Source organism: Hippocampus guttulatus, chromosome 6 (assembly GCF_054856545.1).
Source record: "Hippocampus guttulatus isolate MCC_2025c chromosome 6, RoL_Hgut_1.0, whole genome shotgun sequence".
Classification (NCBI taxonomy): Eukaryota; Metazoa; Chordata; class Actinopteri; order Syngnathiformes; family Syngnathidae; genus Hippocampus; species Hippocampus guttulatus.
In genome coordinates, this window is record NC_141266.1 from 15,037,014 (window position 1) to 15,062,169 (window position 25,156).

Genomic DNA, 25,156 nt, shown 5'->3' on the forward strand with positions numbered 1-25,156 from the left:
TTGCAGGGCAAAACTTGAGATTGAATCAGAGATAGTGGCCTCTGGATAAAATACATTACATGAAAAGAATATGGCTTGAACAAGACAGTTAGCCACTTCAAACCTTGGCTTCCGGCTCTCAATAACCAATTAAATACATTGAGCTGCCTGTATGAGGTTGCATCTTGAAACCACACAAATTCTTCAACCATTTGATGAATATCATCGTAATCACCAGCTGAATCTTGTACGGAACACGAAACGGCAAATGATGTCGATGTAGAGAGGAATATTTATAATGGACTGATAGAGAAGAACAATCCATCCATCCATCCATTTTCCGAACCGCTTGATCCTCACTAGGGTCGCGGGGGGTGCTGGAGCCTATCCCAGCCGTCTTCGGGCAGTAGGCGGGGACACCCTGAATCAGTTGCCAGCCAATCGCAGGGCACACAGAGACGAACAACCATCCACGCCCACACTCACACCTAGGGACAATTTAGAGCGTCCAATCAGCCTGCCATGCATGTTTTTGGAATGTGGGAGGAAACCGGAGCACCCGGAGAAAACCCACGCAGGCCCGGGGAGAACATGCAAACACCACACAGGGAGGCCGGAGCTGGAATTGAACCCGGTACCTCTGCACTGTGAAGCCGACGTGCTAACCACTGGACTACCGGGCCGCCCTAGAGAAGAACAAATGTAATGTAAATGTAATACGGCTTTTATTTTTCTCAACTCTTTTGTATCCAGACACCAACTAAAACATGCATCATTCCCAACTGTATCTCTCTCTATATATTACTGTGACAAAACAACATGATTCAGAGTAAAAAGACAAAAATAAACATCTTTAGAAAACAAATCTGTACACACGTTGCAAAAAAGTGCTTCATGAATTGACCAACTGTCTCATCTTTTTAAAATATTGATCACCACAAGAGCTTCTCTTGACCCAACATGAAAGGATGCCTTTTTTTTTTCACTAAAAGATGGATGACTTTCCCACAAATTATCCAGGAATTGCACGCGTGGGAAAGTTGATTTGTTAAGTCACACAGACTGCACACGGCGCACTCGTCAAATAAAATTGAGCAGCTTGTAAACATCTTGGCTCCTGTGCGAAATCAAACACGACGGTCTTGACACTACGTAACAGACAGAAACAAGACAATGCCAACAACTAAACTGTCATGCATGTAAGGAAGCTCCTCAAGAGCATCATGATCAGAAATGACTCTCCTCAACGTGGCTTGGATTTCCTGGTAAAACAGAATAAATATGCGTCCGTGGTGGTGGCAGCTAGAACAAGACATCTTCATGCTCTATCATGAGTTGCACCACAAGTTTCTGGTGCCTCATGTCGTTCAACGTGGTCAGGGCGTTCTGCTCGGGGGGCTGCATCAGCGTCGGGCCGAAGACGATGCCCAAGTTCTCCGAATTCATTAAGTTGTCCTTCTCGAATGTTGTTACCCTAGAATGTGATGAAAGGAAAGCTTTGACAAGGATCTAGTGCAGTATTTCTCAAAGCGTGGCATGCACAGAACCCCCCCCCCCCCCCCTGCATAGCCCAAACTCCAACCCTATTTAAGCCTTAAATACAAGGCATTTGTATTTAAGCGTTTTTCAACAGTTACTGTATTTAGGTATAATTTTGAAATGATGTGCGATACATTTGAACCGAATCATTATTTCAGTACAGTTGTTTTATTTTCCTATTCTAAAGCTCAGTTTAAAATGTGGTTATATATTTTTAGGAAGAAAACCGTTATTGATGAACACTTAGGCCTACTATGCTACTGTATATGAATGTTGGTCATGATAGTGTCAGTTGGTGAGTATTTTTGGTGGTGGTACTTGGTGTAAAAATTGAACTGAAATTAACTTACATTGCATGACACAAACAGACTTCTTTTCATTTTGGGATGGCAATGACGCTAAATGGCAAAAAGAAAGCAAGCTACAGTTGAATCTACAAAGTCAAACTACCTGAAATCCTACAGCTGGGGTGTCAAATTCATTTTTGTCGCGGGCCAGATTTTAGTTACAGTTTCCCTTGGAGGGCCGTTATGACTGAAACCATATAAAGAAGTCAAGAATAACGGTTTATTCACCTATTGTTTAAGTTACTGTAATGAGGGGTTTGGTAACAAGAAAATGCTTACAGTATAACTCTTATTTATTCCAAATGATCATTTGAAATTTTGCTTGAGATTTTAGCAGGCATCATGAATGTTGACATCTTTGATTTGCTTTCACGGGCCACGTAAAATGATGTGGCGGGCCAGATCTGGCCCCCGGGGCCTTGGGTTTGACATTTGTGTCCTGCAGTCTGGATATAAAAAACAACAACAACCAAAACATAAAAAATCCAAACAAACAAAAAAAGTTTGTCAAAACTTCAAACAAAAGTTCAAGACATTATGCTCAACGACATGCAGGACGTCAGCAAAACGCATGAAACTTCATCTCAGTGAGCGTCTTAAAGTATTGCTTCTCAACTGTTGGGACACAGGGACACACATTTTTTTTTGTCACTAAATCGCACCCAACTTTAACAGACGATAAAAAAAAATTAAGAATGCGTAATGTGGAAAAATAACCTAAGCGTATGCGTATCATTTTTTAACTACACCGATGAAGCGTCTTTGTTCATCTGTCTATGCCAGCAACATACAGTAACAGGCAGAACAATGAAAATGCCCTTACATTACTACCACAAATCATGAGTTCAGTATAAATACTTTTTGTTGACATTTTGGTCTGGTGATGTGTTGTAGGATTTTTCTAATATAAAACAATACGCCTTGTTTCCCAAAAAGTTGGAAAACTGCTGCAGATGACAACATGAATTCCAGCAATACCTGAAAAACACCAGCAAGTGACAATAATTCCGTCAGCTGTTTTCAAAGATTGTTGATATATACCTTTGTAAAAAAAAACAAAAAAAAAAACCTTTCATTATTTTCTACGGTGCCATTTGTGTATTTGACTTTGGGGGTACTGCAGTACAATTGTTTCATTTTAGTTTTAGTCTTAGTTTTTCTGCATTGTGTTTAGAGACAGTGTCTTTAGTGTCCCACCTCTTGAGGTGAGCCATCAGGTAGCGTAAGGTCTCATAGTGAGCGGGGGGAAGCTGCAGCAAACCCTCGTGGACGGCCTCCAGTCTGCATTCAGCATTTGGAATTTCTGCGGAAATATAATCGATATGATTCTCTTGTTTAAAAGAATCGAAGCAACGTGAAGAAGCAGTGGCGGGAGAAGCGGGTTATGCTTACTTGCGGCCTGAATGAATTTGGGGTACAGGTCAAAGGTAATGACAGGGATGGGGAGGTCCCTCAGGTAGAGCTTCAGAGCACCAGCAATGATATTGATGTCTGCATAGGCACTGGCACTGATGTCAGCCTTTTCACCATCTGCTGACAAGAATGCAAACAATGTTTTGGAGGCCATTGAAGCCCACAGAATAATCAGCATTCCATGTCAAATTTTACGATCAGATTTCAAACCATTAAGCTTTTAGCTTCGCCAGCTGTCAAATAATATATTAGTGTTTGTCAACTTTCTTGAGGCAATTTTCTCACAAAAAATATCATGACTAAAAGAATGATCTCATCTTATTTTCCTCACGAATGTGAAATGCGGGCCTATTGAATTGAACAAAAAGCTGAGCCGTGACTTATTATATCATATGAGTGGCAACAGGTGGACAAACTGATTTGTTGTACTTCCAGTGTGAAATGATGTATTTGAAAAACTTTGATGGTTGGAGTGTACAGCTTAATGAACCCTTTCAGGGACAGCGTTTACTACAGTGGACAGTTGATCATGTTATCAAGTTACAGGGTGCATGAAAAGGTTAAAACCAAAATTCATTTTAATATTATATTAGAAACGATCACAATTATTTGTGAGTAGAAATTAAGTCGGTACTGGCCCCTTAATCACCACCTCAGAAGTGTTTCATGAATTTGTATGCATTTCATTTTTTGAACTGAACTCCTACATATACGTAGATATGTATATAAACACAATAACAATAACACAGTACAGTCATTGTATGTAAAATGTTGTACTTAATTTGATTTCCCCTTATTTGTCTTTTTTCCCACTACCTATGTTTATCTTCTTTGTCATATTTCCAAGCAAACTACCAAAACCTGCGAAGGTAAGTTTTTCAACTTGCTTAAAATGCAATGTAAAAATTTGAGACATTGAAAGAATTTCAAGAATTTCATCCATGGGAACGTTGTACACGTTATTCAGTCAGCTTTAAACTTCCTTGTCCAAGACGGTGTGAAAACAAACCTCGGTCAAAGGCGAGTCTCACATCCTCGATGTGCTCCGAGAAGCCAGACACTCTGTAAAGACCTTCAGATTTCAGACCTGCAACAACCATTGGGAGGGTGTGACACATCTGGAGATGCGGCACACGTGTATAATACGCTCTCCGCTATCTTACCTCGGAGTTCGATCTCTCGAATGCAGAGATCCACCACCATGGGCCTCGGGGTGTTGTGGGCCTTGACCAGCGTGGTGAGGTCACAGCTGAACACTTTCTTTATCCGCCGCAGGTCCGGTTGGCAGTCTCTGGGAACCAGTTTAGAGCACTGTTTGTGTACATTCAGCCCACAATCTAGAGGAAGGAGATAAAGAAAGAGCCATCAGCCTTGTACAGATGATAACACAAACACAGCGGCGGCATGAAGACCAAGTGAAAGTGATGTGCACTGTCACACCGCACGGCCGCAGCTCCTGCTCTCTCTCGCTTCGCCGTGTGATAAAAACAAACACGACAGCGGGAAGTCAGTGTCGCTACAAGTAGAGTGTCTCTGAGCTGTCTTGAGTACAGGTTTGAAGGGTAAAAAAGATGCCTCGTCCCTTCGCAGGGATGCATCAGAGGATAAATGGACGGGTTTCCAAAAGCACATGAGGTCTGATGATACGGGGTTGTGCCCCAGGCTTATCAGCACGGAAAATGTGTCAACAACAAACACTGTGTTTTGGGGGAAAACCGTTAGGTCTTGACTTCTGTCTGAGCTCCCAATAGGAAACCTTGTGATCTGTTATTTTTAGTTCCGTTTGACCTGTCAACAACCTTTCGGGTTTACATAAGTCACATCGCATCAAAATGAACATTTACGGATTTCAGTCTGTGGAATTCTATTTTATCAGACCAGAACAGATCAGTAACATATTTCAGTGAGCGAAGTGGTTGCCAGTCAATCGCAGGGCGCTAATCGGAAAAACAATCATTCATACTTTGAAGTATTTAATTGAAGGGGGAGTTTGCGATTTAAAAAGAAACAGCACTTCCTCGTTTTTTGTTAAAGCTGTCAGGATGATCTGACAGAAGCAGATTGGAAAAATAATCTGTGGGTAAAAAAACCAAACAAACGTACCTCTAATTTGATTTTTAAGAAACCACCACCCCTGAAGAAAAACAACCAATCACAGGCAGAATGCGTGACTGACGAGAAGAAAATTATTTTTGTACAATTGTGAGCACAGCAGCCTCACACATTATTATACTGTTACTTGTTACATTGGCCTTGAGGAGCTTTGCTGAAACCTTGGTGCAATATCCAACCCTGGTTTGCAACAAAAGTTAAACAGAAAGAAATGTACGCTGAGTCTTTCTGAAGTGAGGAAGCCACAGGCAGCTGAGAGGATTCTGAACAGACATTTTTGCACGACAGACAAATTGACCACTTTGTTTTGAATTTGACCTAATTATAATTCTCAAGAAAATAAAACTTCAAACCGACAACATTGAGTGTTTTAGTGACACAACATTATGAATAAGTCATGCTACCAGCATATCAGCCGTGGCTGATGGTTTGCTTACAGTGCCATCTCATGCAGGTCAGTAAGGGGCGTGACTTTGGACAGAGACTCAAGGGGGGAAGGGATTAGTGAAGTGAGGCCACGTTAAAATCTTGCAAGCAGTTTTAAAACGGCAAAATCCCCCTTTGACCAAAGAAACTTGTTTTTGGTATGTGGGAGGATAACATACTTTATTTCTGATTATCATTATTGATGTGAGTTCCCCAGAATCTATATTCTAAAGATCTTAACATGATTTTGGAGCTTTTAAAATAATAATAATAATAATAATAGATTTTATTTATAAGCGCCTTTCAAGACACCCAAGGACACTTTACAATAACAAAAAACACAAAACAATACGGGTTGAGCAGCGGCAGCCAAAACGCGCCAGCGTTCACTCAACCCGAAAGTCAGAAAGAAACAAGGGAGGGAGAGGGGGAGAAAAAAACCCCACGCTCGAACTACCCTCATTTGAGGATAATTTGAGTGAGGCAAAAAACTCCTGCACAAGCATATGACAGTTACAACAGGTCATGGATGGATAATTAAGGTGAGATGAACACACATGTTGCTACGAATGTGCTAACAAATTTTGCTGTCATGACAACGAATCAATATGCTGATCTCTAAAGCTCAAAAAACATGGACACTGTTGGATGAAAGCGCAATTAGGATGCAGTTTCAATAAAAATAAAAAACAATAAATTATTACAAGAGAGACGTGAAGAACAGGGCCCATGTATGGTTTTTCTTTCTTTTTTTTTTTTTTTTTTTTTTAAATCAAAGGACTTCCGGGTTGTTATCAGCGCGTTCAAAAATCATCAACTGTGATGGTATGGGAGTGTGTTGTGGCCTATGGCATTATGATACCATTAACGCTGTAAGTATATAAAGGTTGTGGGGCAACATACATGGCCATCAGAGCAACGTCTTTTTCAAGGATGTCCCTGCTCATTACAGCAAGGGAATGTTGAGCCTTATTCTGGATGTGTTACCAAAGTGTGGCTTCGTAGTAAATGAGTGTGAGTACTGTACTGGCCTGCGAGAATCCCAGACCCTTCTCTTATTGAAAATGTGTGGCGCGTTATTAATCCCAAAATACGACAACTGAGACTGCGGACTGCTGAGCAACTGAAATTGTAAATGAAGTGTCCAAGTGTCCACTTAACACTTGCCAATTTTACATCATCCGCAAGTGGAGAGCTTCTTGCAGCTCCTTGTAAACATGCTTTGAGCTCGTCAATCTACTGCGTGGACTCCAGCGAGTCAGCTCTGTCATGTAGACCGTGCGCCTCTCCTGCACTGATTTAAAGGGAATGAGTGGCTTCCATTGGTCGGGAAACTTGTCGGCTGTGTTCACTCCCACAACGGCGCAAATGCCCATTTCTACGTGCATGTGTCTACGGAAATACCAAACAAAAGAAAAATCTATGGACGCGCATGCACATTTCTTTGCTCTAGACCTGCGCTGGGCATAACATTTTTTCTCGACTTGTGAAAATAGGTCCCTTACAATTTTCAGATACCCAACGCACATTGAGTGAAGTTGAAAAGGAACGATTATGTAACACAATGGCAAAATGGCACGCGCCCGTCAGAGGTTTTTGGGACCGTGTTCAGGGATCAAATTCAAAGTGAGTCAATATTTAAAAAAAAACAAACAAAACCCTCAGGTTTATCTGTCTTGAAATAACTTGTCTTGGTTGTGTTTTCAATTCATTATAGGCTGAAAAGAATGTGCAATTCATTGTATTCTGTTTTTATTCATCTTTTACATAATGTCCCAACTTCATTGGCGTCGGGGTTTATTTTTGTCTTGTGAAACCCAAGAACAGCAAGACATTCTTTGTTTAGTGAGTGAGTGCTCCACTATGGATTTACCTGAGCAGCGGACACCTTGGGCAATCAGGCCCCACATGAAGTTGGCACAGTACTCGCACCAGTGTGGCCCTCGAAAGGTGTGTACCTGTGGGTGGAGACCCCATGATTATAGGCATGTAAACACACATTAAGGCATTGCATCTCCATGCCCAAGCTGGAGTTCAAGAACTCTTTTGATGAGCTGCACAGAGCTTACTTTGAGAGGGGACCCCTCGTGGTTGAAAGGAGAGCATGTGTACATAAGAGGAAGATTAAAGGATTTACGATTATGTGTCTGGCATCTGCTGCAAGGTAATCAGATACATGGATGTAAATCTGCAAGCCCAAGTAACATATGTGCATCCCAAAACATTGCTAGGATGACACCTGTGCACCTTCAATATGTGGGAAGAATATAGCGGACATATGGCAGGTACTCCGAGATTTGGTTTTGTTCTTTTTTCCAAGCCAAAAGCTGGAGGCCATTAGAACGATGAAACTTCATATACATTCTCAAAAGTGAACTTAAAACTCGTCTGTCTATACACAAGGATGAGTGCTAGCAACTATAGTACAGGACGTAAAATTGACAATTATTTTATTTGGAGTCAATAGACTAAAACAAAGAGCTTGAAATCAATGATGTTCAATGCGCTCCGCTGTTAATGGGTTGCGCTCGGCTCTGTCCATTAGTTACACATATCGGGCAGGAAGTCAGCTGTGTGCGCTCCCATTAAAACAACACATGGCACAAACAACACTTCAGAGGGTCATGAAAAATGTTGCAATATCTGTAGTTACAGCAAAAATGGGCATTGTTCAGAAAAAACAAATCGGCTCACCTTGAAGTTGTGGATCTTCTCATAGGAGCACTGCTTCTGCGGGGTGTCTTTCAAGGCGCTGTGCCGCACCAGGGCGGACGAGATCTGTGGACAGGAGGCCAACAGTTTGAGAGGCTTCCACAAAAGTGTCCCTTTGCTCCCCAGTTTGACTCCCAGCGCAAAAGCCAACAGTTCCTGTCGCTTCCGCTCTTGTCTTTTCGCCTTGTGGTTGATCAGCTCCCCTGCTAAACCTCCATGGTTATTTTCGACCTCGATCTCGGACTGTTCCCACAGACCCTCCATCTCCTCCGGAGGAAGATGCGGAAGGGAGCTGGTGTCGGCCCGGTGAACAAGTCCAATCCGCTCACTCCCCTCTCAGTTTGGAGGGCGACTGACGACTGATGGCGAGGGGACGGCTCCAATTCTGGCCTTAGAGAGTGTCAGCAGGGAGGGAGACGAGCAGGGGCAACAAGACGGGTGGTGGGTGGCCTGAGGGCTGGAGTGTGCCTCGCACAATGGCCCTCTTTCACACGCCCAGAAAGGAGCGAGAGAGAGAGAACAGGCTCTATGGTGGGGAGGGGCTGTTGCTGTCAGGACTGTTTCACACAGCTCAACAGCTCTCTAAAGCAGGATCAATAGTGCAGACACCCTCTTTATATCACAGAGCACTCTCACATTAGCTCGCTGCCTTCCGGACACACTCCACTCCACTTAGCTGTAGATTCAAATGCCAGCAGCACGCGGAGAGCCAAGCAAGGCCTCCTAAATGTGTCACTTACTGCCTCTAAAACAGACCCCAAGAGTATTGGGCCGGACAAATGAAGAGTTTCGGTCCTCATCAGCGGAAGACATCATGACCTCCATCTTTTGTCAGCTAGCTGGTGGAATTCCCCAATCCTGATACCCAAATGCGGCCTTCCAGAAACAGTGGCAAACGACTTCCTCAACTCACAAACAAAACTCATAGAGGAGCGGCAGAGCCAGACTCATAACTGGGGGTGGTGGGTGGATTACTGCCATAATCCTGACATAGGGAATAATCCTGGAGTGCTCAGATCCATGTAAAAGAGCAAAGGAAGCTCATTTGCCGCTCTGCCGCCATACTGTGGTTTACCAGTGGGGGGCTGTTGCTATGGTCAAATTGAATTTGTGCACGGCAGCAAGTACTTACCGGGGCAAGAAGCCTGTCAACTGCCCTTATTATCATTCCATTACAGTACAGGAAAGCATATGATTTTTTAAATTTGTATTATTATTGTGTGGCCCGATCAATACAGGAGAACAAAACTAATTTACACTCCACAAAGTAATTAAAAAACATGCGAAAAAGCTAAACCGTGCTACAAAAACACACCAATTAACAGAGTAGAAACTCTAAAGTCAAACATAATTGACTGCAAATAGCCTTAGTTGACTGTCAAGGTTCGAACTTCAAATTTAATGTTCACTCAGGAAATGCATCATTAATTTGTTTCGGGCTTAAACCGCTGCCCAGAAGTTCAGAAAATATTTTTAAAAATATGAAAGAAATTACAACCGCTCACCAGCTGAAGACAGCTGACACATACGGGAAAGGAACAGGACTAACTGCTTGTTGGAAAGCTTTTCTGGTCATTTCCGAGCATTCGTTGGCCATTATGCTTTTCACGCCATGATACTTATATCAACATCTGGTTCGTAACATATTTGAGTATGCAAATATATTCCATGAATTGATCATATATTGTACACGTTGGCCATTTTCAAGTGTCATTACATGTTCTGGTGACAGGTTTCATATTTGCATTCCTGGGACCATTCTGTGGCGGCATCACAAACAAAACACACTGACAAAAGCAAAACACTTGGGGTAGTTAATCCTTTGGATGCACATTGAAGTGAAGTCTCGCAGGATTTGTTGACGTATCACATGACACCATGCCTGATGATGGTTTGAACTCTTCGACTTTTGAGAAATATTTTTCGAAGGGATTCTGGTTGAGTTGCAAATTGACTTTGGAGTTTCCACTGTTTTTTTTTTTTTTTCATTTGTCCGGATTCCTTGAGTAAAGTTAAAGCACGACTGCAAAGACCGACGTGACAGGTGAGGATATTTGCCATTGTGGGTGACATTCTTTTGGGAAGACCTACACATACCAGAGGATACAATTTAGCATCCAAGTCAGAAGGGACAGATGAGAAATATACCACTCGGAGATATTTTAGCCTCAAGAGGGGGTGGGTGCAGACGAGGGCTGAGCTTTTCTGCAGGCAGATGGCCTCTTGTCTGGCCAAAGAAAAAGCAGGGAAGAAAAGGACAAAAGGTGGTCACACACAACAAGCTCCTGTGAGTTAGAGCTTGCCATCGTGGCGTAACAACAAAGTGGTCACTGATAGAGCCAGACAACGGGATGCACCCCCGCCCCCTCCTTACACATCCGAGACAAAAACAGCACCAACAAATCACAAATAGACACTGCGAAGAAACTCAAAGCGAGACAAAGTTGTCACACTCTTGGAAAAATGAAAGAAACAGCCACTCTTGTTCACCTATAGGAGGACGGACATTAAACTCAAATTTTAGCGGCGATAGTGGCTCGAACTAAGAGGTTGACTCGCTAAAAACGTCCTCACAAGTTTGGAGAAAACAAGCTTACTTTTTTTTAAAACTTTTTTTACAGATTTTCGCGTGATAACATTGGGGCTATTTACCCGACAGAGCGCGTCATTATCTGAACAAACAACAGAGCCACGACTGTGAAAACCATTACAGGGCAAGTAACCAGACCAGCCTGACCGGCACCTCGCTGCTATTCAGCCAGTCAGAGTGGTGAGGATCGGGAGGAATGTGGTAGAGGTTTAACCACATTCAGCATGCAAAAGGAATCTAACTGAGGAGATAAACCTAGAGGCCGAGTTCCCCTTTCGGCCTCTGGGAAGCGTTTTGGTTGCCCGAAGAGCCGCAGCAATGTGGAGGTGCATTAAAAGGGTGAATACGTGCACATATTGGCCATACAGTGAAGCCACTGTGCAACTGAAGCCTCGGGGCGTGGCTGTGAGAACGGTAAACATGAATGAAGGTCAAAAAGACTTTTCCACACTCAAGCCATCAGAGGGGAGCTGTGCTTTATGGAGAAATCCAATCAGGCAAAAAAACAAAAACAAAAAAAAACATTTGGTGCAAACATCACCCAACAGTTCAGATCCTTGTGTGCAGTATGGAAAAAAAGATCCAAAGGAGCTGCCGACATGCTTGAAATGTACACAGGAGGACTTTCAGGACATTAAACGTTGATTGCTGTGACTCAAATGGCCATTGACGATTGCTGGCTGGTGTCCTTAAAAGAAACACACCAAGGCATTGTACATCAATTGATGACATGTTGATCGATGGCCATTTGCTGTATTAATGTCTTGCGTGTCGGGTTACAGCGAGCAAAGCGATGACTGACGCTGACACCGCAGCTGATGCTCATGCTCACAGAGTTGTCATGTGTCTGTCAATGACAAAATCCCACAAAGGGATTAAGGCTCACCACGCAGCGATGATTGACTCATTAAATGTCATTCATTTCTTTGGAGAAATAATCAGGTGTGAATCAAAGAAACACCAACCGCCAATATAGAGCACATACGTTATGATTGCCCTCTAGTGGAAGCTCTTCCAAAGAGAAGGATAGCAACCTTCCTTGCTTCTCAGTGGAAAGACATTCACAGACCATGACGGAACTACTCTGCAACGGCGGTGAAAACAATGTGCTTTTTTGTCTCGGCGTGGATCAGTATGTCTGATATGCATGTCAGGGAGAGCAAAGGCCTCCCGTCCTCGCGGTCATCATTACCTTTCAGAGGAGGCAATGAAGCATGGCAACAGTGAACACACCCGCAGGCAGCTTAGCTGATAATGTGCACTCAACTCCCAGGACAACGCGTCCTCTAAAACGGCACTGTAAAAATATTCAGTAGGGCGAAAGTCGATCAAAATCACACTATCACTCTGGGTCTGTTAAAAGGCCCACCTCATAGATATCCATCCATCCATCCATTCGTTTTCCGATCCGCTTGTCATCACAAGGGTCACGGGGCGTGCGGAAGCATCCCCGCTGTCATTGGGCAGTAGGCGGGGGACACCCTGAATTGGTTGCCAGCCAATCGTAGGGCACACACAGACAAAGAAACCATCCGCGCTCACACTCACACCTCGGGACAATTTAGAGTGTTCCAATAACCTGCCAACCTCCACATAGGAAAGCCGGCTCTAGAATCGAAGCTTGGACCTCTGAACTGTGCGGCCGACGCGCCAACCAGTCAACCACCGGGCTGCCCACAGATACACAGGTAGAGCACTGCATTCACGAAAAGAACAAAGTCTGGGACTAAGTAATGCAATCAGTGAGGTCTGGGATTCGGGAGTTAACGTCCCTTTGATGACAGTATGTGGTTAGTTCAATTACTTTAGTGACATATAATCACCCAGAAAATTGTCTCCAACACCACAGACATACCATTCAAAATAAATATGATTCTACAAGATGGATCCAAAAAGTTTTTGAAGTGGGCCAGGCAAGGTGATTTGGCTATCTTGAGAGAAAATCAAAGTGAAGTGGATTACCTGCATACAGTATGCGCATACACTTCCTCATTAGATGTATGGCAAAAATGCTGATTTAAATGGGGACAAAATACCTGCGTATGTGCAGAATATGTGCTCTTGATACGTTTCATTTTTGATAAAACATTTCTCAATGCATGTGTAACAAATCCACTATCCTCACCCAACAGCAAAGGGTTTCAAGCAAACAACAAAAGAACCAAATAATGTAATATTTTTTTTCAGTGCAAAGGGCTCTCTTGCATAAAAAAAAAGACCATGCAAGGATGACAAAAAACTGCTGAAGAAACCAACATTAAGTGCAAAAACTCATTTTGTATATTTTTTTTCCACAAAAATTAACTCAATCCAAATGTTAATATTATTGAGGCATTGTGTTTATCCTGCATATCATTTCAAATCTGTAAAATGTTAGGCCTGGTCACATTGTAGTATAGGGCAGTATAAGATGTATTGTATTGTATTGCGTAAGACCCAGCGTAAGCACATGTAAGAAATGTCTACCATCTAGTGGTGATTGGTGATATGACAACTTGAAACTCCACTAGACCCCTGCATATTTGCTGTTTGGCAACTGTGGATTTGCATTTTTTTTGTTTTCAATTTTTTTTCATATTTTGGATTCCCCCCCCCATTTTTCATTGAAAATATATTAAATGTTCACCAGCAGCTTTTTGGAGGGACCTGGGTGTGAAATTAATCCAGGGACCACTGAGAGTGTGGATTTTTGTTTGGCGATGTGCGGTGAGATTTATTTATTTTTGTTCTAATATAAAATGGGTGAATGAAAAAGGTAAATACCTAAGCTCCTACAATCTTCAGGTACTTTCCTGTAACACTTACATTCAGCAAATACCATTTCACTTCATTTGGGTTGAACTCTAGGACATGTACATACTGTAAACTGACCTGGTCATCCCTGACAAAGGTGACCCTGCGGGATTCTGTGCATCTGCGGTTCAGCCTGTGCACCATCTTGCCCTTTAGCAGCGAGGTGTAGCCAAGGTGCTCATAGATGGGGTTTGCAGTCATTTTGGCAATATACTCCGCCGCCTTGGTTTCGATGTAGAGAGTGATGAGGGCGTCCGTGACGAGGTCGTGCACGGACTCAAACCTCTTCTCTGCGACAAAGTGCTTCCCATCGTAGAACAGCCTGTAGTTGAGCGTCTGTGGCCCGAATCTACATGGAGACGTATGCTTTGAGCAGTTTGTGTCCAACAGAGACAAGCAAGGCTGGCTGAATGAGTTTATTGACTAAATAAACACGTGGTGGAATTCCTCCCGGATGCATCGTGACATTGCTGGTACCTTAAGGCCAACGTGTGTGTTCCAGGCTGTCTTTGGCTTTCCCTGATCAAGTAGGAACCATCAGCTGCCCTGAGAAGATCATCTGCATATTCTCGAGAGATCATGCCGTGAAATCTGGGACAAATGATTACATATTGGATTAAAGGGGGAAAAAAAAGTGACTTTCCCTCGCCCCCCCCAAAAATACGTTTTTAGAATTACAGTAATTCAGTTGACACTCACTCTCTGCCATAATATTTGGGCCTGGTCTCCATCTGTGAAACAGAAAGGACATTGTTGCTTGAGCAAGTTCAAGTTTAAGGGCCGAGACATCTGGAGATTGCTGGAACAGATTTAAGGAAGTGCGAGAAAACAGCCATTGATATTGTACTGTCGATGTCAAGTTTTAGAGAATTGAAACGTCTCTTGCACCCATTGAGTGCACATATCGCATGTTCAGTGGACCAACTTTAATGGCTGCCAGAATAGGTAGCTGCTATACTTCTTCAATGGTAACCAACCAATAAATACGCAGCCATGACAGTTTACCGCTTTAACATTGTAACTGTTGGACATAAAAAGGTCCACCAAGTCCAAAATTTAAGTGAGGGCTACAAACAAGCAATACGGGAGTAGACAGTTTTAATGAGTTTTGGGTCAACTAAAAATATGAGACAACAAAATGCTGCTTCGAGCCTACCTTTCATTTCAGGGGCTATACTCACCTCTTTGGGACATACGATCCTTTTCGGTCTTGGGGCCTCCTGCTGTAATTGGTACACTGTTAGAGAGACATATGTGTATTTTAATTAAAGCCTGTGAGTGTGCAGTTCAGTGCAAGTTGTAATTACTTAAAAATAGTAGATTGGGGCCCCCAAAAAAGTCATCTATGTACATTTAAAGAGGAGGCATACTAAATTATAAGCTGTTAGACAGCAGCAAGTGTGGCCCACACGTTATAAAAGAGTGTAAGCTAGAAAAGAGAAAAAATAACGAGGCCAAAGTACACCTAAGGGTCGATGATGGTAAAGTGGTCCACTCGCCTGACTTGTGTGCAAGGCAGAGTGGGATCGGTTCCCACGAAGTGACGGTGTGGATGTGGGTGTGAATGCTTGTTTGTCTCTATATGTGCCCTGTGACTGACTGGTGACCAGTCTGCCTTCCGCTCAAAGTCAGCTGCGTTAGGCTCCAGCAACTCCCTCTTCAGGCTAAGCGGTGTTGAAAATAGATGGATGGATGGAAGTACACCTAAATCCTCCTTTAAGTACCGTATTTTCCACACTAAAATGCGCAGTGGATTATGAGGCGCGCCTATTTTGTAATTTTTTTCATTCATTGGGCGCACCGCGTTATAAGACGCAATCTACAATGCATCCACTAGATGGAGCTACGCTCAAGGAAATGCCAACAGAACGATCAGATGTCAGTAAAACGTATTTAATAAAGCAGCAAGACAGTTCACTTAAAAAACAGCAAGTTATAACATTGACTCTTTAATGTTGAACTCTCTTGCCGCTGCTCTATTTCCGTGTTCAACTGCGTAACTGATCGCCTTAAGTTTGAACTCAGCGTTGTCAGCATGTCTCGAGCAAGGAGCCATTTTGGGGTCGAATTGTTACCGCAATGACCATACACAAGGCACATTGGATTTTAAGGCGCTGTGAGCTTTTCAGAAAATGGAAGGCTTTTAGGTGTGCCTTTTAGTGCGGAAAATACGGTACCATTAACTAACCTGTTTTGACACAGCGGTTGTACTTCTTCGCAGGTATTTATTTGGCGACGAAAATAGGTTGAGCTCAATATGATATTTGACAATAGGGCTGCACGAAATTGTAAAAGAACGCCCGATATGCGTTATGAGTGTTGAATATTCGATACTGCGATGTTTAACATGTACCTAAAGAAATGACATTTTTATCGTCTAATTAAACACGTTTTTATTGCGGGAAAATACGCAAATACATATCAATTTGCATCTATCAATACAGCCTCGTAGTTCCTCAACCTTGATCTACACCACCTTTTTAACATACTTTACACCTTTAACAAAATCGACAAAGACTCTGTTCAGCAACCGCAAGCAAAGCTGCGGCAAATCAGTCTCTCTGTGAGGCTGAGCCCAGACGCCCCTCCCCCCCCGCCCCCCGTTTTATTACAGCAGATTCACCTGGAAGGTGAACAAGCATCCTCACAGTGTGTATTTTCATGGGTTTTTTTTTTGCTTTTTCATGCCAAACTGGATTCAGATCTGGATATCATTCCATCCCTTTGACACAGTAAATGCTGATGGGACCACAGCGGGATAAGATATAATCATTCGAAAACTATGCAGTCATTTAATATATGGAAAACAAATGCAAAAAGAAATTGCGACGATGTGTCACAGTTTCCATTTGCACTCATGTTGCTCCCCCAATTGAAATGATTGGAGTCACATCAAATATGGGAAGAGTGGATCCATTTCCTGTCACAAGGCGAAAATACTGGATGCTGAAGTGGGCGTTATGAGAATGTTCAGAGCCTCTTCACAGAGAGAAAATCGTATTTTCTCCAGCGAGGGTAACCTGTTTTACTCACGCTAAGCTTTGAGCTTTGGCATGTGCTGCGTGGGTGATGTGCCGTACTTGCGTTTATGTTGCTCAGCGCTAAGAAAGCCTCATTTGAAATGCATGTTTTTCATTCATTTCTTTCTGAAAATGAGAGGATTTGGCTGCGTTCCACATGGCTGTGTTTTAGTAAACACGTATTACCCTTACTACTAAAAATGTATGAGATTTACATCACGGTTTAGTTACACCCATATGGAAGAGCATGTGGATGGTTTACAAATGACAAATACACTTTCCGCACGCAGGGCAAATTCATTATTAATCGTTAAACTCACAGTAGGACTTCCATATTGGTGGTTGGTAATCCTCAGGGTCTGTAAAAAAAACAAACAAACACAAAATGCGAAGCAGGTCACTGTGCCGCTCTCAACGGTGTGAATATAATTCTCATTAGCATTTCTGCATCAAGGACAATCAATACACGTCCGCTGGCTTTGTTGAACACCATTTCAATGGCACCGGCCCGCAGGGTACAGAACTTATGATGCTCATATGAGGGCATTCAATGATATCGGAACAAAGTCCTGCGAACATCTGATATAAATGATCACTTCTTTTGTTTTATACCAAGTACAACCTTAAGAGTTACTTAGCTATCCTATATCGCCATCTTTCCTGACCAACATTAAAATACAGTAACATAGTCATCCAAAGTGTTCATCAAAAAACAAAGGAAGTTTCATTCCTGAAAAGCATATTTAATATTATTGTGAGCCACTGTAATATTCTAAACGGTTTGAACTTTCACACTGCACTCAAATATCGTAATAAATAAATAAATAAATAACTGTATTTAATGATTTAATTCCTAAAGGTGAAACAAAATTATACCGAAATAAAATAAACAACAACTTGACAAAACTTAAACCCAAAATATTTTTTAAAGACTAAATACAAATATATAGAACTAAAAAGTTAAATACGGTGAACTATTCTTGGGCAGTGATTCCTCCACGCACCAGCAATGATACAAGTGGACCCCCCCCCCCCCCCCAACAACACCTACCTACTTCGTTGCATGCAGCAGCTACGGGAAAAGCAATAACGGCACTTAATTGTCAGCAACTTATTGCATGAAGCAACTCTTTAACTTTGAACACACCCTTCTTGACAAAACCACACAGAGCATTTGAAAGTAATATCATTGAGCCGCTGGAGGATTGGCTACGCGCATAAAGATAATGACTCATATCAATCCAGAGGGTGTGCATTCTTTTACCCTCCACACCCTTCGGGCCTGAGGCGGTGAAATGAAACACACCTGAGCGCCCGAGGGGATTAATATAATGTCAACCAGTAAGCACTTGTCGGATGTGGCTACTGTGGAACAGGCTGTAAAATATTATTATCAACCTCGAACCGCGTCACCAACTCCCTCCGTGTCTTATTTAACACAGTGCACATTTTTTTTTTCCATTACTCTTTGCTTTCTCATGCTGTTTGCTCTTCCACTGCTTGACGACAACATTATGGCCTGAGACTAAAAACTCATTGCAGTTTCTTGTCATGAGAGAAGGATTTGAGCTTGAAAGAATGCTGGTCCTTTTTTTCCAAGAGTTACTATTTTGAACAGGGGCCAGTTCAGTTTTTCGAAAGGCCAAAATGAATGCATGTAAAAAAAAAACTAAAAAAAAACATGAATCGACGTTTATGATGACAATTTGTGAGTAATTCATTCATTCATTCATTTTCCGATCTGCTTATCTTCACAAGGGTCGCGGGGGGTGCTGGAGCCCATCCCAGCCATCTTCAGGCAGTAGGAGGGCGACACCCTGAACCGGTTGCCAACCAATTGTAGGGCACACAGAGACGAACCAACCATCCGCGCGCACACTCACACCTAGGGACAATTTTGAGTGTTCAGTCAGCCTGCCATGCATGTTTTTGGAACGTGGGAGGAAACCGGAGCACCCGGAGAAAACCCACACAGGCCCAGGAAGAATATGCAAACTCCACAGAGGGAGGCCGGAGCTGGGATTGAACCCGGTACCTCTGCACTGTGAGGTCGACGCGCTAACCACTGGCACACTGGGCCTCTTGTGAGTAATTTTCTTGTTTATTTTTTTAAACTGCAAAGCGGGCCTTGGTAGGTGGCTCACCACCGATCTGAAAGATAAAGAAATGACTATAACAACGAACACAAATGAATCACCATTACAATGTGTTTGCAGATATGTTGCAGAGGACACCGCTCTATCACTGATCCTGCGTCGCTGGGCATAGCACTTGCGGCCCGAAAGATTTATTTCACTGCAGCTTGTTCAAAATTTTTTTACTGAATCTAGTTGCATTCCAAACACTCTCTTCTAAAGGAATTCTTCAAACCCACCAACCCGGTTTCTTCTCATTCTGCAGCGTGGGATCACACCAACATTGCGCTACACACACGAATTGACACACATGCAGATGCACACTCAAGTAAATACGCGTAAACATGCACAGATGATGCAAATATCCGCAAAACATCAAACGGAATTTCAGACTAACTGCCTGATGATGTGGGAGAAAGCAGGACGACACAGCTGGAGGCCTTCCCCCACCCCACCCCCCTCAAAGAGAAAGTAATTAGACCATCCCCTAGAGTTCTTCACCAGTCAAAGGCACTCATTAAAACAATAATTAGGTTTACTCGTGTGTCAAAGAGCATATTTGATGAATGAAGACCAACTGCCTCATACAACATGCGTTGTTGTGACCTGTGGGTATACACACATTTTAAGGGCAGCTATGGTATGTGATACACAAGTCCGCCCAAATAAATAAATAAATAAATAAATAAAAAAGATCGTGGAAAATGTATTTGAGTAGGTCAATTTAAAAAAAAAGTACAATGTTTACATTAAGGAGTGAAATATTTAAGCAGCACAGTGGTCGACTGGTTTGCATGTCCACCTCACAGTGCAGAGGTGCAGGCTCCGATTCCGGGCTCTGGTCTCCCTGTGTGGAGTTTGAATGTTCTCCCCATACCTGCGTGGGTTTTCACCGGGTACTCTGGTTTCCTCTCACATTCCAAAAACATGCACGGCAGGTTGATGGCATACTCTAAATTGTCCCTAGGCGTGATTGTCGGCATGAATGGTTGTTCGTCTCTGTGTGCCCTGTGATTGGCTGGCAAACAGTTCAGGGAGTCTCCCGCCGGCTGCCTGAAGACAGCTGGGATAGGCTCCAGAACATCACCACCCTCATGAGGATAAACGGATTAGAAAATGGATAGATGAAATATTTAATTCCACATTTTTCTTATTGCTAATATATTGCTTATTGCTTATATGAGTTCCACTTTTTGAATTGAAATTTTTGAAAATTTTCAGAAATTTTCTGACAAGACTTACAATGCAATTTAATGCAATGTACTGGGCCATTGTGCAAAAAAAAATACTGTCTGAGGCACACACCCGCACACCAAGCAATTGATTACAGCACATTTACCGATGTGCTCCAGTAGAAAAACAGCAATGCCGTATCAGGTTTTGAGGCTCCACTTACAATTTACTGTACTGTATTATACTTTTCATTGAACCATAAAACCAAGGGGCAATTGTCAGAGGAAAAGGATTGCCACAAAGAGAAGAAATTGGTGAGAAAAGTGGAGAAGGTAAAGATATTTTAGAGGCTGTTGGCAGTTTGGAAAGACTCAAGCTCCTAGAACATGTGAAATTCTGAACGTATTGTAATTGAGTCGTTGATGAAGTCAGCATGATGTCAGTGCTATGTGACAAAACGTTGCACAGCTGCATTTTTACTGTATCTCAGAAAGTAAATCAACCATCACCATTGGTTAGGCATTGAATCAATGCCTTTTGGCCAGATTGTCCTCTCAATCAGTCAGCAGTGTCACGGCCAAGTCACAAACAACCATAGTAGAAGCCATGGCATTGGCCAAGAAAAAAAAAAAAGAACTATTTGCATTGCATAGCTGATAAAACATTGCCCTTTTCATATTGGCCTTGGAGGAAGGTTGTGTCCTTCGTGCTTGTGTTTTAATGAAACTGAAGATTTAGAATGCTAACCTTCATCATCATCATCGTGATGGGAAGTGGCCGACGTGAGGGGCAATATTAATTATTTCCTGTTCAACCTCCCAAAATGGACCAACATTATCTAGGAACTATTGTTGCGCAACAACTGATTATATAAATAAGTCATTCAACATATTTTCCGTATACTTGGTCTGATGCTTGACATCACTTCAAACATATCCAGGGTATTTACTCCAGGAGGTCAACAAATCATTTATTGCTAAATTGCTTAGCCTTTAAAGCTGGGCATACAAAAAATTAAATAAAATCTTTTCTCAGATGTCAGTGTTCAAAACGGTGCTACAAGGTCATATAATGTTTGTTATTAGCCATGCAATGAAAGGAATGTGTCCAGTCATACTGCAAGGTACGGTGTTATCGTTTCCCTCATGGACGCTGTGTTCTTGCACAGCTCACATCACGCTGTAATCTCGTAAATTCATGTGACTGTTACCAAGCTGGAGAAGAGGTTTACAGAACCACCCAAGAGGAAAGAGAAGAACAAGGGTAGTGTTGCTATCCCTCCGAGTGTGTGTGTGTGTGTGTGTGTGTGTGTGTGTGTGTGTGTGTGTGTGTGTGTGTGTGTGTGCCAGCAGTAGGCAGACCATCTGTGTCTGATGACCCCAGTCCAAAAAAAAAAAAAAAAAAGTGATGCAACGTTGCCTTGGTGTAGATTAGAGCCAGCAGGTACAATGTGCCTCACATTTCGATAGCCTCGGTGATGCTGTAAAACACCATCGCCAAATCACCGTACTTGTCATCTACAAATTTTGTTTCACACGATCCTCGCTGGAAAGGAGGACAAATGTAAGTAGTGGAAAGACTTATGAGGTGAACAGTGGTCGTTAGCTGAAACATGTGCTGGGTGGTGTGGAGCAGAGACCCTTAGCTTTCATTCCATCTCCTTAAACTATGCTGTCATTCACATCCTGAAGCTTAAGGTATACTTGTGTTTTTTTTTTCTTTAATCCGTCGTATACTGTAATTTCTCTCTTGAAATCCATATGGGAAATGGAGCATTGTTCCTAGTGTACATGCTCCTGCTTGTACTTATGCCAACAATGTGTTTTTGACATTTGGACTTTTTCACCTTTAAAAAGGTAACGACAGCTCAGCTAAGGCTCTATCTATTGTGTTCATATTGCCTCGCACTGTATTGTTCTCCTATAAACAAGGTATAGCGTTTTATTTATCCGTACTCACAACGTGCTGGCGAAGCTAGAGTGAGCCAAAAAGCACTTCCTTTGCAGCCAGAAAACAGACGGCCTGATTTGGGTCAGCAAACAGCAACAGCCAGGATTCAGTTTGCCGCGTGGTCGAGATTCTTCAAATGTTGAGTCTGCCTGCCAAAAAGCTCTACTTGAAAATAATCATACCCTTGTGACAACCACTCCATCCCTGGCGGCGGTGCAGCTAGTAACCTCTGATAATTACGCCGAGTAGTAATGACAGCCCTCCCAATGCCATCGAAAAGAAAAGTGTTTCCTCTTCAAGCAAGCAAGGCACCAGTCAAAGCGTACCGTGTATAGAAGTGGCTGCTTTCTGAGGCCCACACATAAAATAAAATAATGCTGTGCGAAACATGTGGTTGGTTATACCTCAGGCTTTGTCAACACGCTATGACTGATTGTCCCTCTCATTGGGCAGCACTTCAGGAAAAAGTGACTCTGCCTGGGCCAAAACTGTTGTTTCAATATACAGTGGAGCCTCGCTGTTTGCAGGGGATAGGAAACGGGCCAGCCGACGAATAGTGAAAATCCGTGCATAGTTGATGCTCATTGAAATGCATTGGGGGAAACCCCAACCCCACTAAAAATCATTCCAAAAAAACCCTAAAAAACAATCATACACATTTTGCACTGAAAATGTGGGGGAAATGGCAAAAAATAAATAAAATTATATATATATATATACACAGTATATATAGAGAGAGAGAGAGAAGAAAAATTGGGAAAAAATCTGAGATGAACCACAAGGGTGCAGGGATCCCCTACTGAGGAACCTTGGTCAAACTGAAACATTTGCAAACTCAGGTTTGCTATTCCTATTGCAATGAATGGAAATGCAATTAATCCGTTTCAGCCGCGGAACGATATTAGTACTGTATGCTTTGGAAAGCGAGATGCAATGGATCTGGTGGCCATTTTGGGACAACAGTATCCATAATGAATGTAAACAAGAATATGAAGTACAGCGAAACAATGGGAAGTGGATTTACAGGGAAATGTTAGCCCATTGCGAATGCTATCACCAGCGAGCTCACGCACTCTGGCTGAAGGTGGTTTGTTTCGCGATTATTAGCATCTTGTTTTCAACAGTAATACGTTTTGACATCCAAAAAACACTATCAGTAACATTTTTCAGTGTCTCTGGAGCCATATGGGTTCGTTTAGCAAAAAAACAACAACAACAAAAAAAACAAAGACACCTTTAATGTGTTACACGGCACGAGAAAAGCAGAATTGTGTCTTCAATAGAAGTGCCGAGATCGTTTATGTACCGAACATTGTGCATGAACCAAGCTTATATTTCTTATAAATTTGGTTCATGAACCTAATCAGTTTGCAACCGGATCATTCATAACGAAACAAGGTTCACAATGCACATTTTTGCCTCGCTTCAATGAAATTAGGGTTGCACAGAGGCCCAGGACCAGTGTACCGCCTATCTATCTACTGTCAGCTGCTGTTCCAAACGGGCCACAAGTCACCGAACATTTTCGGCTGCTGAAAATCAGATTCAGACCAAAACACTTTTATCGCTGAAACAACCCATCTGAAAGGGGATATTGTCATGGTGCAAGACACAAATGCAACTGGTGCACACATACAGGGGCATGAATCTTAAGAGGTGTTTCTAATATTTTGGTGACATTATTGAGAAACATCAGGAATCAAGGTGTGATGCAGTACAGTTGTACACGGTGCACAGTACACCACTGTCAGCTTCAACCACAATAACCTTCTATTGAAATTGAACATTTTTAATTATGTAAATTCAGACTTTTGGACACACGTCTTATATTGGATATCATTGGAAAGTAGACACAAGTGGACCTCAATTTGTGGCTTGCACACCCATTCAGAGTAAAACTGTACAGTACATTATGACATTCAGGTAACTGCGATAGCGAAGACTGACACTAAAGAACTTTTGCAGTTAGCATGCCAAATAAAAAGAAAGAAATGAATTAAAATAAGATATTGTACTGTAAGAGAAGATTTGGGGATAAATCCCATTATCAATACCTTTCTTGAATTCTTAATAGACAGTATGAGGTACTGTACGTTTGCTGCCAAACTAAGCCTCGATGAATTCAAATATGACTACATTATATAAGAAGCCCTGTGTCACTGCATTGTGACATATTTTGGGTTTTGACAACCCCATAGAACTTCCAAACTTGGCGCCGTATGCATGGAAAGTGGACTACACATGCCAAACATGATCCTTCCTTGCAGCCCACCACCAAGTGGAACGGCAAGTAGGAAACTATGGATGTGATTGACAATGGCGTACTGAGATCCCAATTCATACGCACAAATAAGACAGTGGGTGCTTTTCGTTTGCAAGAATAAAAACAACGGACTACTGTAACATTTAATATGCGACCAGCCAAGTTTATCCACGCATTAATTATGATGTGAGACGGTGGATTTCAACTCTTACCAGATGACACGGATGAACCGGAGAGGCTGGAATTACTGGAGGCTGCCATCCCGTCCCTCCTCTTCTTTACTGCCGCTCATCCAAGGTGCGCTCCTGGCAGCAGCAGATCCAACTCGGAGGTGCCTCCATGACACTCACGTCCGATGACGGATCCACGGCCGGTCCCGGGTCTTTCTATTTTTCTATGAATAAGCAGATCCAATCCTCTCAATGCGCCCGGTCACCGAGGAGCCTCAAACTGGAGCAAGAAACGAAAGTGCATCTGATTTTTTTTAAACAAGGCTCGAGACAGCACACGGGAAGGTCCACCGAATGAAGCTCACATGTTTACAGGTTGTGGATGCAAACGTACGGTAGCCTGCCTCCATGTGCCTCCAGGAGGCTCGCAGTATTTAACACACTCCGCCGCAGAAGCACAGACGCGCCTTCTTAAAGTGAAAGTTGGACTTGGTGCACATGGAACCAAAACGTAGAAACCAGGTTTGACTCGAT

At 42.6% G+C, this 25,156-nt stretch overlaps 1 protein-coding gene and 1 long non-coding RNA gene across 3 annotated transcripts; one reads left to right on the forward strand and one right to left on the reverse strand.

Annotated features, from left to right (window-relative positions):
• Positions 1-687: 687 nt before the first annotated feature.
• chn2 (chimerin 2) lies at positions 688-25,137 on the reverse strand. Of its 2 annotated transcripts, none has more exons than XM_086112874.1 (14): positions 24,988-25,137; positions 24,665-24,902; positions 17,252-17,290; positions 15,093-15,148; positions 14,611-14,642; positions 14,389-14,502; positions 13,990-14,260; positions 8,511-8,594; positions 7,690-7,774; positions 4,442-4,615; positions 4,288-4,365; positions 3,258-3,395; positions 3,063-3,168; positions 688-1,453 (listed from the first exon to the last, which is right to left on the reverse strand). In XM_086112874.1, the coding sequence occupies exons 2-14, from the start codon at positions 24,711-24,713 to the stop codon at positions 1,282-1,284; spliced, it is 1,398 nt and encodes a 465-aa protein (XP_085969000.1). In that variant the 5' UTR covers positions 24,714-24,902; positions 24,988-25,137; the 3' UTR covers positions 688-1,281. The 2 variants fall into 2 exon arrangements, with proteins under 2 accessions (XP_085969000.1, XP_085969001.1); XM_086112875.1 differs by having other exon boundaries at positions 25,017-25,135.
• Positions 12,705-19,721, forward strand: LOC147203686 (uncharacterized). Its single transcript, XR_015101123.1, has 3 exons — positions 12,705-12,806; positions 18,690-19,015; positions 19,148-19,721. It is a non-coding gene; the product is annotated as an uncharacterized LOC147203686 (long non-coding RNA).
• Positions 25,138-25,156: the final 19 nt, after the last annotated feature.